The 15,604-nt window shown below is 38.2% G+C and overlaps 1 protein-coding gene across 1 annotated transcript; it reads left to right on the forward strand.

Moving 5' to 3' along the window:
• Positions 1-2,954: 2,954 nt before the first annotated feature.
• avp (arginine vasopressin) lies at positions 2,955-4,622 on the forward strand. The gene is made up of 3 exons (XM_026186204.1): positions 2,955-3,159; positions 3,732-3,936; positions 4,012-4,622. The coding sequence occupies exons 1-3, from the start codon at positions 3,040-3,042 to the stop codon at positions 4,146-4,148; spliced, it is 462 nt and encodes a 153-aa protein (XP_026041989.1). The 5' UTR covers positions 2,955-3,039; the 3' UTR covers positions 4,149-4,622.
• The last annotated feature ends 10,982 nt before the right edge of the window (positions 4,623-15,604 follow it).

Below are 15,604 nucleotides of genomic sequence, written 5' to 3' on the forward strand. Positions count from 1 at the left end.
CATCATGTACTAGTTCTAAATATATTTATGTGATATTAACAATAACCTTTATGTTGGTATTTCAGGTGGTATGAAATACTGACACTAGATTACATTAGGTTTCAGGTTTCTTTTTAAGGAGCAGTTTTACGTTAGGAGGCTGCACCTCCTCCTTGCCCATGTGTTCTTTCACTACCCTCTGAACTCTTGAAGCTAATTACCCTTTACAAGCCTGAGTTATTGTGCACAGAAGGGTTAAACGGAGAAATGTGAGGCAAACAGTATTTAGTTGGTGTTCACCATCACAAATAGCATAATCTGTATGTTGCTTTCCTTGACAGCATTAAGCTTAATCAAGGTCGTGATCCTGTATCCGCTCAGTAAGAGAAAAGACAGGAGTCAGTTCTGCATGTGAAATGAAGACATGGGCTTCACTGTTTCCGATACAAGTGGTGGTTAAAGTGCTTAAATGATACTGAATCACACTGTATTAGTCAAAGTCACTGACTTTATACACTTATTAGACAAAAACTTTGCTTATGTTGTGAACTCTTATTGTTTGTAAACTTTTCTTATTATACACCGTATTAGAGGCATCAAGAAATTTCTGCAGAAGACTAAAACTGCCATAAATACAAGTAAACATGTGACTTAATAGATCAGTTATTATACCACTAAATGAATGAAAACATACTAAGAAAATTAATATTAGCATTGATTAATCTGAAAAATGTGAGAAATGTATTCTCTCTGGTAATTCTTCACTGGAAACAACCATTTACTTTTAACAGAAAATTTCTTAGGTACACTCTGTAACTACCAGGTGCCATGTCGTCACATGTTTTAAGGTTTTATTTGTCATATACAGGAAATAATGGCACATAACTACCAGTAATGGAATTCTTAGGCTCAGAGCCCTCTCAATATTGCGCATAAGCAATGCCTAGATATAAATAAGAAAAAGTATAAAAATAAAGAAAATATATATTTATAAAAAAGACTACAATAAATAAATACAGAATACTGAAATACTGTAGCAGCTGTAGTGCAGAGATAGTGGCATATAAAAGTACAGTGTGTATAGTGATTGTGCAAAATAAACTGTTCAATATTTCAGCAATTCAGTAGCCCGATGGCTTGTGGGTAGAGACTTCATCCCTTCATAATGGGATGGACATGGTCAGGAGCAATACTCAAATAGGCTGTGGCATTTAAATATTGCTCAACTGGTGCTGAAGGGCCCAAATTGTGCCAGAACAATGTCCCTTACACATGAAAAAACAGCCAGGATGGAGCTACGTTTACATGTTGTTTATGTCAAATTATGATCCAACAATCAGTAGAAATTGAGAGTGATCAGGAAACGTTCGCCCATTTTCCTGTTCTCAGCTGACAAGGGTGGGACCCGGTGTGGTCTTCTGCATCTGTTGTGCTTACAGAGGTGCTCTGCTGCATACCTTGCATTTAATCAACTCTAATTTGAATTCTTGCTGCTCCCCTATCAGCTCAAGCCAGTCTGGCTATTTTCCTCTCACGTTTGGTGTCAACATGGCATGTTCACCCAGAGAACTCCTGCTCACTGGAGCTCACTATTTTTCGCTTATTGGATCATTCTCTGTAAACCTAGAGATAGTTGTAAAAAAAAAATACACAGAAATTTTTGTAAAGTAAAATAAACACATACATGAAAGAGTATTTATTGTTGATACTTTCATGTATTTAATGACAAACATTTTTTCACTGAGTCTTAGTTATGTCTCTATTTTGATTTTGGCACTTTAGGGCCTCCTATAGTCCTGTTTGTCTGGGTCTCGGTGTTCGAGCTACTTCCTGTTTTATTTTGATAGTTCTTGTCTCTTGTGTGTTGCGTTCAGTGCTGCGTCTCCTGTCTCGTTATGTCCTATTTCTTCCTGCTGTGGTCCCATTTGTTTCCACTCCCCTGATCACCCCTCACTGTATTTATTGTCTCTGTTTTCCTCCGTCAGAGCGTCTTTTCGCATACCCCCTGTGTCTCCATGTTCCTATTGTTGCAGTTTATGTTTTCACGAAAATTTGCATTTCTTATTTTTGTACCGTTTTGCCAAACGCTCTGAATAAACTGCTCGCCTTCTGTTAAAGCCAGTGTCTGCCTTTGAGTCCTCTCTCTGCTCCACTTGATCTGCTGCCGCAGATCATGAGAGAAATGTTTGAAAGTAAATTCTGTAAAACTTTTTCTTTCACATTTGGAGTACTGTAAAGTTTAATGAGATTTAGATTCACTGAAGGATGAGCTTTGAATGCTGTGACTCTAATTAAAGAGCTTCACACCTGGACCTGCAGCCTTTGATGCTCAGTTTTGCCATTTCTCATTTAACTGCTGATTAGTATAACAACAGCTAATAAGAGAGATGCAACCCCGAGCATGCAACAAGACGCTGAAAGGAATAATCAAGGTGTAATATGTTTATTTGAAAATGCTACTCTGGTTAGGATCATTACACCCACTAGTTTTACATTAAGTCTGGAACATAATTTGTGTGACCTCTGTTGTCATGATGCTACCACATTTGTCTTAATCTAAAAGTGAAAACTACACACAGTGACGAACTGTGCATGATCATTAAATGTTCTTCATTATTCCCCCTCATTGCGGTTAATTTGGGCTAATAAATTGTTCGCAAACTCCAATTAGTTGTTCATGTTTTGCCGTTTTCAGTGTGTCAGTCAAAGCGGGGGGTGAAATTATTCAAAGTTATTACAAATAGGCGCAGTGCTGAATACAGAAATTGTATCTTCTGCTGTCGTGTCTGTTTTTGTGTAGATTTGTTAGATGGCACACATCCGATGCAGAGCCACATCTGTGGCGACCTCTCGCGCACGCGTCGCGCGCACACCGGTGGCCTTCGGGCGCGCATCCCTGCGGAGAGAGCGCAACGGGGACGAAAGTGACGTCAGGAATCAATCGCTTTGTCAAACATGTCCATCTGCTTATAAGTGAGAAATGACCGCAGTACCAGACAGACATCCACACCGGCGGAGGACACACAGGTGCAGCGCGGCGCTCACTCCAAACCGACAGCGATGCCTCACTCCTTGTTCCCCCTGTGCGTCCTAGGACTCCTTGCGTTCTCCTCCGCCTGCTACATCCAGAACTGCCCCCGAGGAGGGAAGCGAGCGCTGACTGAAACTGGAATCAGACAGGTGAGCATTGTTCTTTCTGCTAAGACAGCATGCTTATTCTTTAACTGGCTGTGTTTGATTCTAAATTGGCTTTAGCCTATAACATTAGAACAAACGGTCAAGAAAAAACGGTCCAGCAATTCACAAAATTAAAGGAATGCTAAGCAGCCTTTAAATAAGCGAAACCGAGCGTGCAATGGATGTTATGGGATCAAAATGTGAGTGGTTTACTGGGTATATCAGATTTTAATAAAAACGGAAGAGAAATCATACTGATAAAAAATAAAAGTCACTTATGGAAAGATTTAAAAAAAAATAACACCAACTCAATTGAACCTTTTTTAAAGTCACAAATTAGATATAACTCATGTAGTTTAAAAATACTGATTTACAGTGAGAGACTGTAGGAAAGAAAATGGTTGTGACTTATTTCACATGCTCATATTGCTATAATTCTTCTGCTGAGGCAATGCAATGAATGTTGATTTTGTTGAATACAAGATGGAAAAGAACGTGAAAGTATCATTGGTCTTGTAATATGATATAATATAACAGAAAATAATACTGCTAAATTCAATTCCATTCTCCTCCAGTGCAAGTCTTGTGGCCCTGGAGACAGGGGCCGCTGCTTTGGCCCCAGTATCTGCTGTGGGGACGGTTTCGGCTGCCTGCTTGGCTCCCCAGAAACAGCTCACTGTGTGGAGGAGAACTACCTGCTCACCCCCTGCCAGGCAGGAGGGAGATCCTGTGGGTCTGAGGGAGGGCACTGCGCTATTTCTGGATTCTGCTGCAATTCTGGTACGAACTGGTCTGATTGATTGACATGTTGACATGTAAGATATGAACTTCATTTCTTGTTTTTCTTCTTTTCAGAGGGCTGTATGGTGGACTCTGACTGCGTGGGAGAGACAGAGGCCACAGATCCAGTCCACGGCTCTGAAAGAAGCTCACCAACAGAGCTGCTGATGCGTCTTCTCCATGTGGCTGCCAGAGGACAGAATGAGTACTGATATTTTATGTGTGGGCGTCCATCTGCTGCTCAAGACCTGGAACTGCAACAGAAATGAAGTTCATCCATGTTCCACTATAAGCCTTGGGATCTGAACTCTGAACAATTTAAATTTTCTTGGTTCTATTACTGTTTCTGTTTGAAGTGTCTTTCTGATTAGCTGGGCTAAAAATACAAGGGGAGAAGAACCACATTAATTGATAGGAAAACATTAGGTTTCATGTGTGCTCCCCCCTAAAAAATGTATATACTAATGCACATACTGTAAACAAAGTTTATTCTCTATAAGAAGACACCCGAGAGCTCCAATTTCAAAACTGAGATATAGTAGAGCACATTGTAAATAAGTCAGAGGTTAAAGATTACAGTTGATACAGGCATCCAGGTAAAACAGCAGAATGTCAATGCTTGATCAGTTGCTTCTTGTGTAGTAGAAATATTGTTGTATATTAAAAATGGGAGAAACAATACAGAATGAAAGAATGCCAAAAAGGCTCTTCTGATTCCTCATTTCCCAGAATACTCTTGAGTGTGCGAAAGAAAGCGACAGTCAAAGGAACCACAACAATAACCACAGAGTAATCAGGAATGGTAATTGCTGTAATTTGATCAGTTTCGATCAAAACTGTTTTGCACACAGATTAGCTGCTCAAGGAATTACATAAACTGACTGCATTGAATCATTCATATCCTCCAACCATATAACTCAGCACTGTGTACCAACATGTATAATTTGCGTAGATGAAAGATAGTGGTTTCTAACTATCAGACTCCCGTCTGTGTGAATGCTAATTTGCTGCCAAATCTGTATGTGCTGGCAGTTTGTCTGCACTGTTTTTCAATCCAGTTGGCACTAGATGCAGGACCTCCCAGATTTTGACAGTTATGTTCTTTGATTGACTCAATACCTGTGTGGCACGTCAAAAATCCTAAACTTTTGGAAAGTCATTTTATGTGTGACTCATCTTGTGCTCCACACTATGAAGGAGACGCCTCAAAACCCACAGATACAAATAGACCTGCTGCCAATTCCCCAGGTTTCAGACCCCGGCCACTGTCACACCATGATGACAAAACAGCTCGGAGCTGTTTTAGTAGCACAAGGGGAACCTACACGTGGGTGGCAATGTCATGCACTGTCACCTCACAGCAAGAAGACGATTGGTTCAAATATCAGTCGGGGCCTGTCTGTGTGGAGTATGTGTGTTCTCACTGTGCCTTGCGTGGATTTCCTCCAGATACTCCAGCCTCCTCCCACAGTTTAAAGACATGTCTGTAAGGTTAAATGACAATACTAAATTGGCCATGGAACTGACACAAATAAAGTGCTTCAAGAGTGAATGTTTGAATCATCCCTTATCTTTAGCTTGAACTAGCTAATGAGAATGTGTTGAACTACACATTCTCATTCGTGGTTAACAAATGATGTATTTTGTAGACTTTGGTTACTGAACACTGTTTTCATTAGCTAAACAGAGGAGTTGCACTAGACTACAGAGGCTTATCATTAAAACCAAAGCAAATCCTCCAGATCTCATTCACGGAACAAAACATGTCAGAGAGATTCAAACCTCAGTCAATACATCTATGTCACAAAGGCAAAGACAGTTGGGAAGCAAGATCCCATAAATCATAAAGTGCTGCGATTCAAAGGCGTTAGGTGGTATTGGGGAGCTATTAGCCATTGGATCAAAAGTGCAAATCAAGCGCAAACATCCTACAGACACCGTTTTTATTTGTCAGTTATGACTCCTACTGACTTACCAATGTTCCCACCTTTAAAATAAACTGCCAAGAAGTCACTCATTGACATTAGTGCAACCAGAAGAATTCCTTTCAGCATGTTTTTCTTTTCTTTTTTTCTCAGTAATTATACTGTATGCTTGCACGCTCAGTTAAATTGCACAACACGTAAGAGTTGAAAACCACACCTGGGTACACAATGAACCTTGGCTCTAAAGAGGTTGGAAAACAGGACGACACTTTTAAAATGACTTAACCGTGCATTTTTTATTTGTTTATTTATTTGTGTGCCCAAAAGTTGAGTTCATCAACACAATCTTGCTCATGCGCATTCATTAAAGGGTAAAAAGTGTCAAGTTTCCTGCATGATCAGTACTTCAAAGTGCCACTTGAACTCTTAACAACAAAATTAATCAGTTATTAAATGTTATTACCGAGCTTTGCGCTAATCACACATCTTAATTTGTCCCCAGACTTGGAAAATATCCCTGAAAAGACTGAAATCTGACGTTCTTTGTGTTCTAATTTGACCTTTAGCAGTGAACTGTATTGAATGTTGACTCTGGGTGTGTCGTCCATTTTTTTTAAATTTCATATCAATCAGTCAAGTAAGATTCTGTTCAAAGAGTGGTGATTAAACCTGTCAGAGCCTGCCTTGGCGCATCATACCTGTATTTATGAGCACTGACTGTTTGAACAAAGAGTTAAGCTGGAAACGAAAGTAACTTTTCTTTTCGTAAATACTTTACTAATACCAATACTATACTAATACCCTTTCAATGCATTTTAATTACCGAGTTCCATTCAAAGAGACGCTAGCAGATGTTCACATGTGCTTCTCTGGATCTTCGTAGGTGTGTGCACAGGCATGTGCAGGACCTCTGTGTCAGTATTTAAACACCAAAGACACGTTACCTCCCCACACTTGCTCTGCCATCATGGATGTGAAAGTTGGGTTTGTGATTGTTTGTCTGTGCACTTTGGCCATCACCTCCAGTGAAGGTAAGGACACTCAGGCCAAATACATTTGGCAAAATCAAGGAGACATTTGGACTGAATATGCACTGATTTATACATCAGGTGCATCCAAAATAAGTAAATAAATTGACACTTAGAGCTCTTTATGTGTGCAGGTGTGTGATTACCACATTCCTCCTAAAGTTTAGAAATGGTGAAAACACTTGTCTGTTTTTTCAATAATTTTAGTGTTCATACAGTGTTTTTAAAGACATTTTGTATAATGCTTCTTATCTGTTTAACAATGACCACTGTTACATGACATGAAATGTTTAATCCTGTTCAGTTTTATGAGGCTCCATAAAAACATACATTACATTTGGTTATACCTTACAGCTGGAATTCCAAAATGCTGCATAAATACAAAGAGTGACATCCGGCCACGAATACTGATGAACGTTCAAAGATGGGAGATGCAGGAAAGCAACAGTGCCTGTGACATCCAAGCACTTGTGTAAGTGTTGAAAACTAATTTTCCAAAAGGTTACAGGTAATTTTGTAGTTATTACATGATACATAATTCATGTAATCATGCATTCCTCAGCTGCACAGTTTCAGTTAAATAATGATCAGTAATCAAACTGTAAGCTAATACCTTTTACTTCAGGTTACATTAATATTTGTATTTAATTGCTTTTCCTTGTGCATCCACAGACTGTATGTAAAGAACTTCAAAAAGCCAGTATGTGCTCATCCCAATGTGAAGCCAAAACTGAAGACCATTCTGAAAATAAAGGACCTGATGGCGCGCCGACGTCCTTCCTAGGACAAGGAGCGGAAGAAACGTCTTCTCCAGATGTTCGTGTGTCATGTTTCCCACAAAAGGTGTTTTTCAGAGTTTTTATTATGTAATAATTATCATTTAGTTCCACCTCAGCTGCCTGCAGCAACATTGCTTACATGTTAAGGCATTAGTACAGTAATATCATATTACTTCTGCTACTATATTTTAGTTTTACATTGACAGACACCATCCTACTTCTGAGTTGCTACTTTAAGTGTATTATGCTATATGTAAGAAAAAACATAGGTTTGCATGTAATAGAATATGAAGTAATGGAGTATTTTTTTACAGTGTACTAAAACTTTTTAAACTGTTTAATGATGCAACTATATCTTGTACCACTGCGCTGATGCAAATAGATGTTTTTTAAAACACTGTAAAGTGTGATGTCTATTTTTCTTTTACTTTGTTTTCTATTAATCTGCAAATATATAGTAGTTATGATCATCAAGCCATCATTAGACTACCAGCACGCAGCTTGATAGTGTAGTAGTTAACACAGTTAAGAAGGGCTGCTGGTTCAGTTCCAACTAGAGACAAGGTTGTGTCAGGAAGTCAAATCAAAAATCTTGTACTACCTGGTGTCACGACCTTTTGTGACAAATAGCTTCCATGTTAAGCTTAAATAAAATTGCATCATGGTAGCAAAGCTGCTTTTGCCAACCACATTCAGTCATTTCGGGAAGTGTCTTTCATAAATGTTGGTTGCAGGAAACCATTCCTTGAGAAATCCCTTTAAAAAGGAAACTGGCCTCTGCTATTCACTTATATTGAAGCTCTGGAAAAATATGACCTACTCCAAATAGTTTCCACATACTAGAGGTATTTGATAAAATGTTAAAAAAGAAGAAGAAGAAGAAGAAGAAGAAGAAGAAGAAGAAGAAGAAGAAGAAGAAGAAGAAGAAGAAGAAGAAGAAAAACACCAACCACACACTGTGGTGTGTTACTATAGCTCACTTAGTTGAGCTGTTCTAAAGGTGCCGCAGGGGCCTGGAGCTATGTCTGGCCCAGACCCGTTCCTGCATGTCACTGCTGCTGTCTAGTTCTCCAAAAAAGAAAAAGGTGCACGACATTCCTTTTAACCTTTTAAAAGTGACCCATATTCTTTCTCTAATTCAATTTCCATGAGTCAGATTCTGTTTAAATAATCGTTATTACACATGTCTGAACTTGTGGACAATACATTAGCCTGCTGTTCACTGATAGTTTAAGCACAGAGGTAAAGGTGAAAGTAAGATGAATTTTTATAAAGCATTCGAGTACTGTCCAATAAACTTTATATTTACCTTTATCACTGTTATGATTTTGGCAACATGATTTTTTCAAAGAGCTACTGACTGGTTAAAGTACATGTTCATACACGTCTCAGTGTTGGTGGGTGGGTGCGCAGATATGTGTCAGTATTTAAACACCAAGGACACGTTTCCTCCCCAAACTTGCTCTGCCATCATGGATGTGAAAGTTGTCCTTGTGATTGTTTGTCTGTGCATTTTGGCCATCACCTCCAGTGAAGGTAAGGACACTCAGAGCAAACACACATGCAAAAACCAAGAGAGTACTGGCGCTTCACAGATCATACGTCAGGTACATCCTAAATAAATAAATGAGCTCACATTTAAAGCTGTTTTGAGAGAAAAGGGCATGTGTGTGGCAAGCACATTAATGTTGAAGTCAAGATAAGATGAATACAGTTGTCTGTTTTGGCCTGAAATTATTCCAATAAAAAATCCAATAAAAATTTGTTTCAGCATGCTAACGTTCAGCTGACTCATCTGCTCAGTTTAACCACAACCACCATTGCACAATACAAAATGCTGAGCTCTGTTCTGTTTCATGGTGTTCCAAAAAACGCGCTCTGCTCTCGGGAAAAAAGTAGACATCGGTAACTGGTCTGTAAAAACATGAATGTTTAGACTAAGGTGTGTGTGTGTGGGGGGGGTGTCTCTTTTGGAGCAATGTTAGTAAGGACGCACATCCTCAGAGTAACTATCATGGAAGAGAATGATCTCTATATACGTTTTTTAATCAAAGAAAACATAATGTAATTTCCATATTTTGGTTTTAATCTCATGTTACAGCTGGAATTCCAAAATGCTGCTTACATACAAAGAAAAAAATCCGGCCACGGACACTGATGAACGTTCAAAGATGGGAGATGCAGAAAAGCAGCGGCGAATGTGAAATCAAAGCACTTGTGTAAGTGTTAAAATTACTCATCCGATTAGTTTAACCACAGGTTACGGGTCATTTTGATCATCACATGATCATCGATAACATAACATGCACTGATAATCTCTACTGTATGAATTTTATAATGATCAAGACTGATCAAGAAATAAACTTTGTCACCAGATTCTATCTCTATTTGATCTTACTCGGAGTTACATAAATATTTGTGTTATTATCTTAAACTGAAACATAATCGTGTTTTCTTGTGCATCCACAGGCTTTACCTAAAGGGCTATGAAAAGCCAATATGTGCTCATCCTAGTGAGCTCCGAAGACTGAAGAGGATGAAGATAAAAAGATCGTAGGGTGTGGAACAGAAACTCTCTTCTCCAGGAATCTTCATATCATCTGGTGTTTTCAAGAGTTTCAAGAGCCTTCGTGTAATTGTTTTCTTTTATTTTGATCTTAAAGGCAGCTATCTGCTACTGTAACTCTGTTGCTAAGAAACTTTGCATGTACTCAGGTACATTTTAGAGGTACTACTATTATTTTATATTCTGATGTTTTACCCAAATACCATATAGATGTCATCACTTTTCACGAATTGCTATTACTAAAGGTACACGAGTCAGTTAGATTTGTCTCCATCTCAGCTGCCTGTAAGACTACTGCTTACAAGTTAAGACATTTATAGTGATGGTTTGTAACATAGAATCCAGCATTGACACATATCATTCTCGGGCATTTCATTGGGTATTTTTGTAGTATTGTATCCATTTTTAAACTGTTCAGTCCTCCAGGTATATCTTGTTCTACTGCATATATACAAACAGAATTAATAAAATGTCACAGCGAGGTGTGCTGTATTTTTTCTTTTACTTTATCTACACATGCAAAGAGCAGTCAAGATTGTCCAGCCATAGTGAAACTAGCAGAGAGATATTATGATAACAAAGCTAATGATATTCAATCATTTCAGATACGCAGCAACATCAAAAGTTTAATGGGCAGGATATGGACCCAAATAAACTTGAAGTGCAGCTTTAATGTGGAATACTTTAAAGTATTAAAAAAGCACAAAACAAAGGCAACAGTGGACAGAGGGAGACTCATACAATATAAACACACGAGGTTATGAAGGAAATGGGAAACAGGTGAAAACACAGCTGAAGACAATTAACCTAATGAATCTGGATGCAAGGCATGGAAAATAACTGGTGTCAAAATAAACCAGGAAGCAACAAATACAGTTAGAACAAGCAATACAAGACAACTTTACGCAATAGGAAACACTGGGTAGGACGGGCAACTCCAAAATGAAAGGGTCTAAATAATCCCCCAAACACCAGAACTCTAATGATAAACAAAGCCATAAAAGTACAGAGAAAAGCAATGTAGACACCAAAGTCTTTGTTAAGTAAATGTTTCTTTGTGTGTGGCTAAAGCAAAAAACTCAGTAACTTCCACTCACTAATATTAAAGCAATGAGAAAAGACCAAATACTGCAAATAGCTTTTAGTAACATTGGACATTTAAGAAAAAATTGACCAAGTGGTTATCGTGAAAATGTAATTTGAATATTTGAGCTACCTAAAAATGCTGTTGGGATTGTGACTCTACATTTTCACAGAAAAGAAAGTAAAAAGAGTGAGATGTATTAAAAGTGACAATTGTTCTTTCGTGACTGTTGGCTCTACTTGTGTTTTCATTCCATACACATCAGTTCAATAGGATTCTGTTTGAAGAGTGGTTACTGGACCTGTTAGAGCCTGTTAGAGTCTGAGTCAAGCACTCCAGTAACTGACAGCACTAACAATTTAAACAAGACATCGGGCTGAAAGTGAACGGAACACTTCATTAAATTTTTTAATTAAGTATGGCAGTCATTTAATAACCTTTTGATATTTATATTACTATTACTGTTTTTAATGTTTAGGCATCGTGTTTCATTCAAAGAGCTTCTTACTGGTTAAAGCACATGCTCACACATTCCCTTCTGACAGTTGGTGGGTGGATGCACATGTATGCTTTGTTGTCAGTATTTAAACATCAAGGGCACGTTGCCTCCCCACACTTGCTCTGCCATCATGGATGTGAAAATTGTCTTTTTGATTGTTTGTCTGTGCGCCTTGGCCATCACCTCCACTGAAGGTAAGGACACTCAGAGCAAACACACATGCTGAAACCAAGAGAGCACTGGCACTGTACAGATTATACTTCAGGTCCTAAATAAGAAGTTCACATTTAAAGATTTTTTCTGAGAAAATTGCAATGACTCTACATTCCTCCTGGGATTTAAACAAGATGATGATGCATGTGCATTTTAGCACAGCTGGTTTTTGGAGGGTTTTTTCAGTTTTTTCTTCATCCAGCTGTTTTAAAGCATAAAATTATTCCAGTAAAAATATGTTTTAGAAAGTTAACTTTAAGCTGACTTATCTGATCAGTTTAACCACAAAGACTATTGCACAAAACAAAAAACCTAGCCCTGTTTGGTTTTAGGATGCTAAAAATACAAAAATTAGACATATATAAACTTTTTATAAAAGTGCAATACTGTAAAAAAAAATTTTGTTTGTGTGTTTTTTGGAGACCTGTTAGAATGGACACACAATTATTCTCTAGCAAATGTCTTTTTCTTTTATTTTTTTATATTATGTTAGTTTTATACTTTTTAAAATTCTTAAATTTGGTCTTAATCTCACATTACAGCTGGCATCCCAAGCTGCTGCATGACAGTAAACCAAAAAATCAAACGATATATGCTGAAGAAGATTCAGAGATGGGAGATGCAGGAAATCGGTGCCTGTGACATCAAAGCACTTGTGTAAGTGTTTGTTTACTTAAGTGTGCCAAAAGGTTACAGGTAATATTGTAGTTATTACATGATTGGTAAAGGAAGGTTTTGAGAATTATTGACAGTAATTTTGTTTTGTTATGATTTACTTATAACATCATGCATTCATCATATAAAATGAAAATTTAATGTAAAAAATAAACACCAATAAAGAAACTTTATCCAGAGGCAGTTTTCCTTCATTTTTGCTTAGGGTTACTGCATTTGCACTGTTATGTTAAACTGAAATGTATTTATGTTTCTATGTGGACCCACAGGGTGTTTGTAAAAGGCTTCAAAAGGCCACTGTGTGTTGATCCGAGACTGAAGCTAATCCTGGAGGAGCTATTGAAAGAGAAGAAGAGTGGAACAAAAAACGTACTTCTCTAAATGTCTGGGTATCATGTTTCTCACATATGATGTTATATGATATACATCATCATGCTTGGTTGTTGTTGTTGCTTTTCTTTTTATCTTAAAAAGCTATCTACTGTAACTCTGTTACAAAGCAACACTGCATTTACTCAAGTACTTTTTAGAGGTACAACTGTGGTTTCATATACTCACACTTTATATTAAGAAAATGTGTCATTACATTTTATGCATTATTAAAAATGAAACTACATGAACTGGTTTGAGTTGAGCCCATCTCAACTGCCTGCAGTGGTACTTCTTGTGTTAACGCATTAATGTGATGATATTATTACCACTAGTACTACTATTACAACGTAAAATTAACAGATACCACTCTACAGCATGTAATAGTGTATGCCATAGCCTGTAAAAGTGTTTATACATTAAGAATTAAAAAAAAAACTTTAAACTGTGATTCATATCATTCTTTTATTCTATTTTGTCTGCACCTGAAAGAGTGGTCAGTGGTCCAGCCATAGTTCAGCCAACCAGCATAGACACATTATGATAACAAAGTTGCTGCTGGGCAACAATGTTCAGTCATTTCAGAAACGTGTCACGATCAAAATAACAGCAGCACGGTGGCACGGTGGTTAGCACTGTTACCGCACAGTAGGAAGGTGCTGAGTTCAATTCCACCATCAGGCCGGGGTCTTTCTGTGTGGAGTTTGCATGTTCTCCCCGTGTTTGTGTGGGTTCTCTCCGGGTAATCCGGCTTCCTCCCACCGTCCAAAGACACGCAGCTTGTGGGGATAGGTTAATTGGATAATCCAAATTGCCACTAGGTGTAAATGTGCGAATGAATGTGAGTGCGAATGGTTGTCTGTCCCTGTGTGTTAGCCCTGCGATAGACTGGCGACCTGTCCAGGGAGTACCCTGCATCTCGCCCTATGACAGCTCCAGTGCCCCCCGCGATCCTGAAAAGGATAAGCGAATGGATGAATGGATGGAAGAACAAGTGTCTAAGAATGCTGTTAGAAATGAAACTCCAAGTCCTTACTGGAAAGAAGGAAGACTTTTTTTTCGGTTCAGTGTTATCCTCAGATAAGAAACCCTGATTTATCCCCTAGAGGCAAGTACATTCATCAATGAATAAACAGCCCCCATGACTACATGAATCTGCTGCCAGTCTGTTGCTTTTCTGGCACCAGACATTAGTAATAGTGTTTCCCTGTGCTGACAAGCTCAAAGCTGGTTTGGTGTCACGCAAATCTTCCTTAAATACATAAACGAACTCTGTCACAATCAAAATTTGATAGATTGTTGTGGCTTCAGTTCAGACACCTATGTTTCTGAGTCAGTGAATTGTCATTCATGTTCCACTCTTCTTGCAAATTTTAATATCTCAATATCTTCCAAACTGTAAAGAAAAAGTTCTTGTATGAATGGGTGTGAATGGGTGAATGACGCAAGCTCTATAAAGAGCTTTGAGTGTTCAGGGAATGTTTTCAGAGATATAAATGATTGCTTAGTGGCCCCAAATGTGTTCTTGCAGGAGGACAATTAGCCTAAACACACAGACAAAGTCATTAAGAACTATCTTCAGTGTAAAGAAGAACAAGAACTACTGGACGTGATAGCATAGCCTCCACAGAGCCCTGATCTCAACATCATCGAGTGTGTCTGGGATTACATAAAGAGACAGAAGGATGTGAGGAAGCCTACATCCACAGAAGATCTGTGGTTTGTTCTCCAAGATGTTTGGAACAACCTACCAGCCGAGTTCCTTCAAAAACTGTGTGCAAGTGTACCTAGAAGAACTGATGCTGTTTTGAAGGCAAAAGGTGGTCACACCAAATATTGATTTGATTTAGATTCACTGCATTTTGTTGATTGATGAAAATAAATGAGCAACACTTCCATTTTTGAAAGCATTCTTTGCTTTCAGCATTTTTTCCTCACCTGACTAAAACTTTTGCACAGTACTGATAACTGAGACAATTTTTTTCAGTTGAGCAAGAGTGTTGTCAAAAATGTATTTCGCCTATTTGGGGCAAGCTTTCTTGTAACTTAAGTAGTCTTCAGGAACAGCTGTTGGATGTTTGCTGCACTTTGTTTCATTCTAGGTCAAGTTGATCTCACACTGATCCCATAATGACGCAGTCATTATGTAGGGAGGCCTCTGTCAGTGCGCTATACAAATACAGGCCATTTACCATTTAATAATAGTGTTTCATTGTGTGTTATTCTATCCAGGTAAGCTTTTACTGTGCTAGCAGTGTGTTTGGGATCATTGTCAAAGTGAAAAATTAAGCCATTGCCAATCAAATGCTTTCTGGGTGGTATTGCATGAGGGATTAAAATAAAACTTTTGCCAATTTTTTTCCTCCAATTTTTTAAGCTGCACATCATGACAAGATATGGTTTCAGTTAATAGCTCCTTAAGAATCACCTTATTGGTGCAAAAATACTATTTTATGCCACACTGTATAGCTTTAGAATGTTTCATAGATTAAACTAAAGAAATGAGTTAAGTGCATTTTTGTGCTTGGAT

The sequence above is a fragment of the Astatotilapia calliptera genome, chromosome 12 (genome assembly GCF_900246225.1).
Source record: "Astatotilapia calliptera chromosome 12, fAstCal1.2, whole genome shotgun sequence".
NCBI classification, from domain to species: domain Eukaryota; kingdom Metazoa; phylum Chordata; class Actinopteri; order Cichliformes; family Cichlidae; genus Astatotilapia; species Astatotilapia calliptera.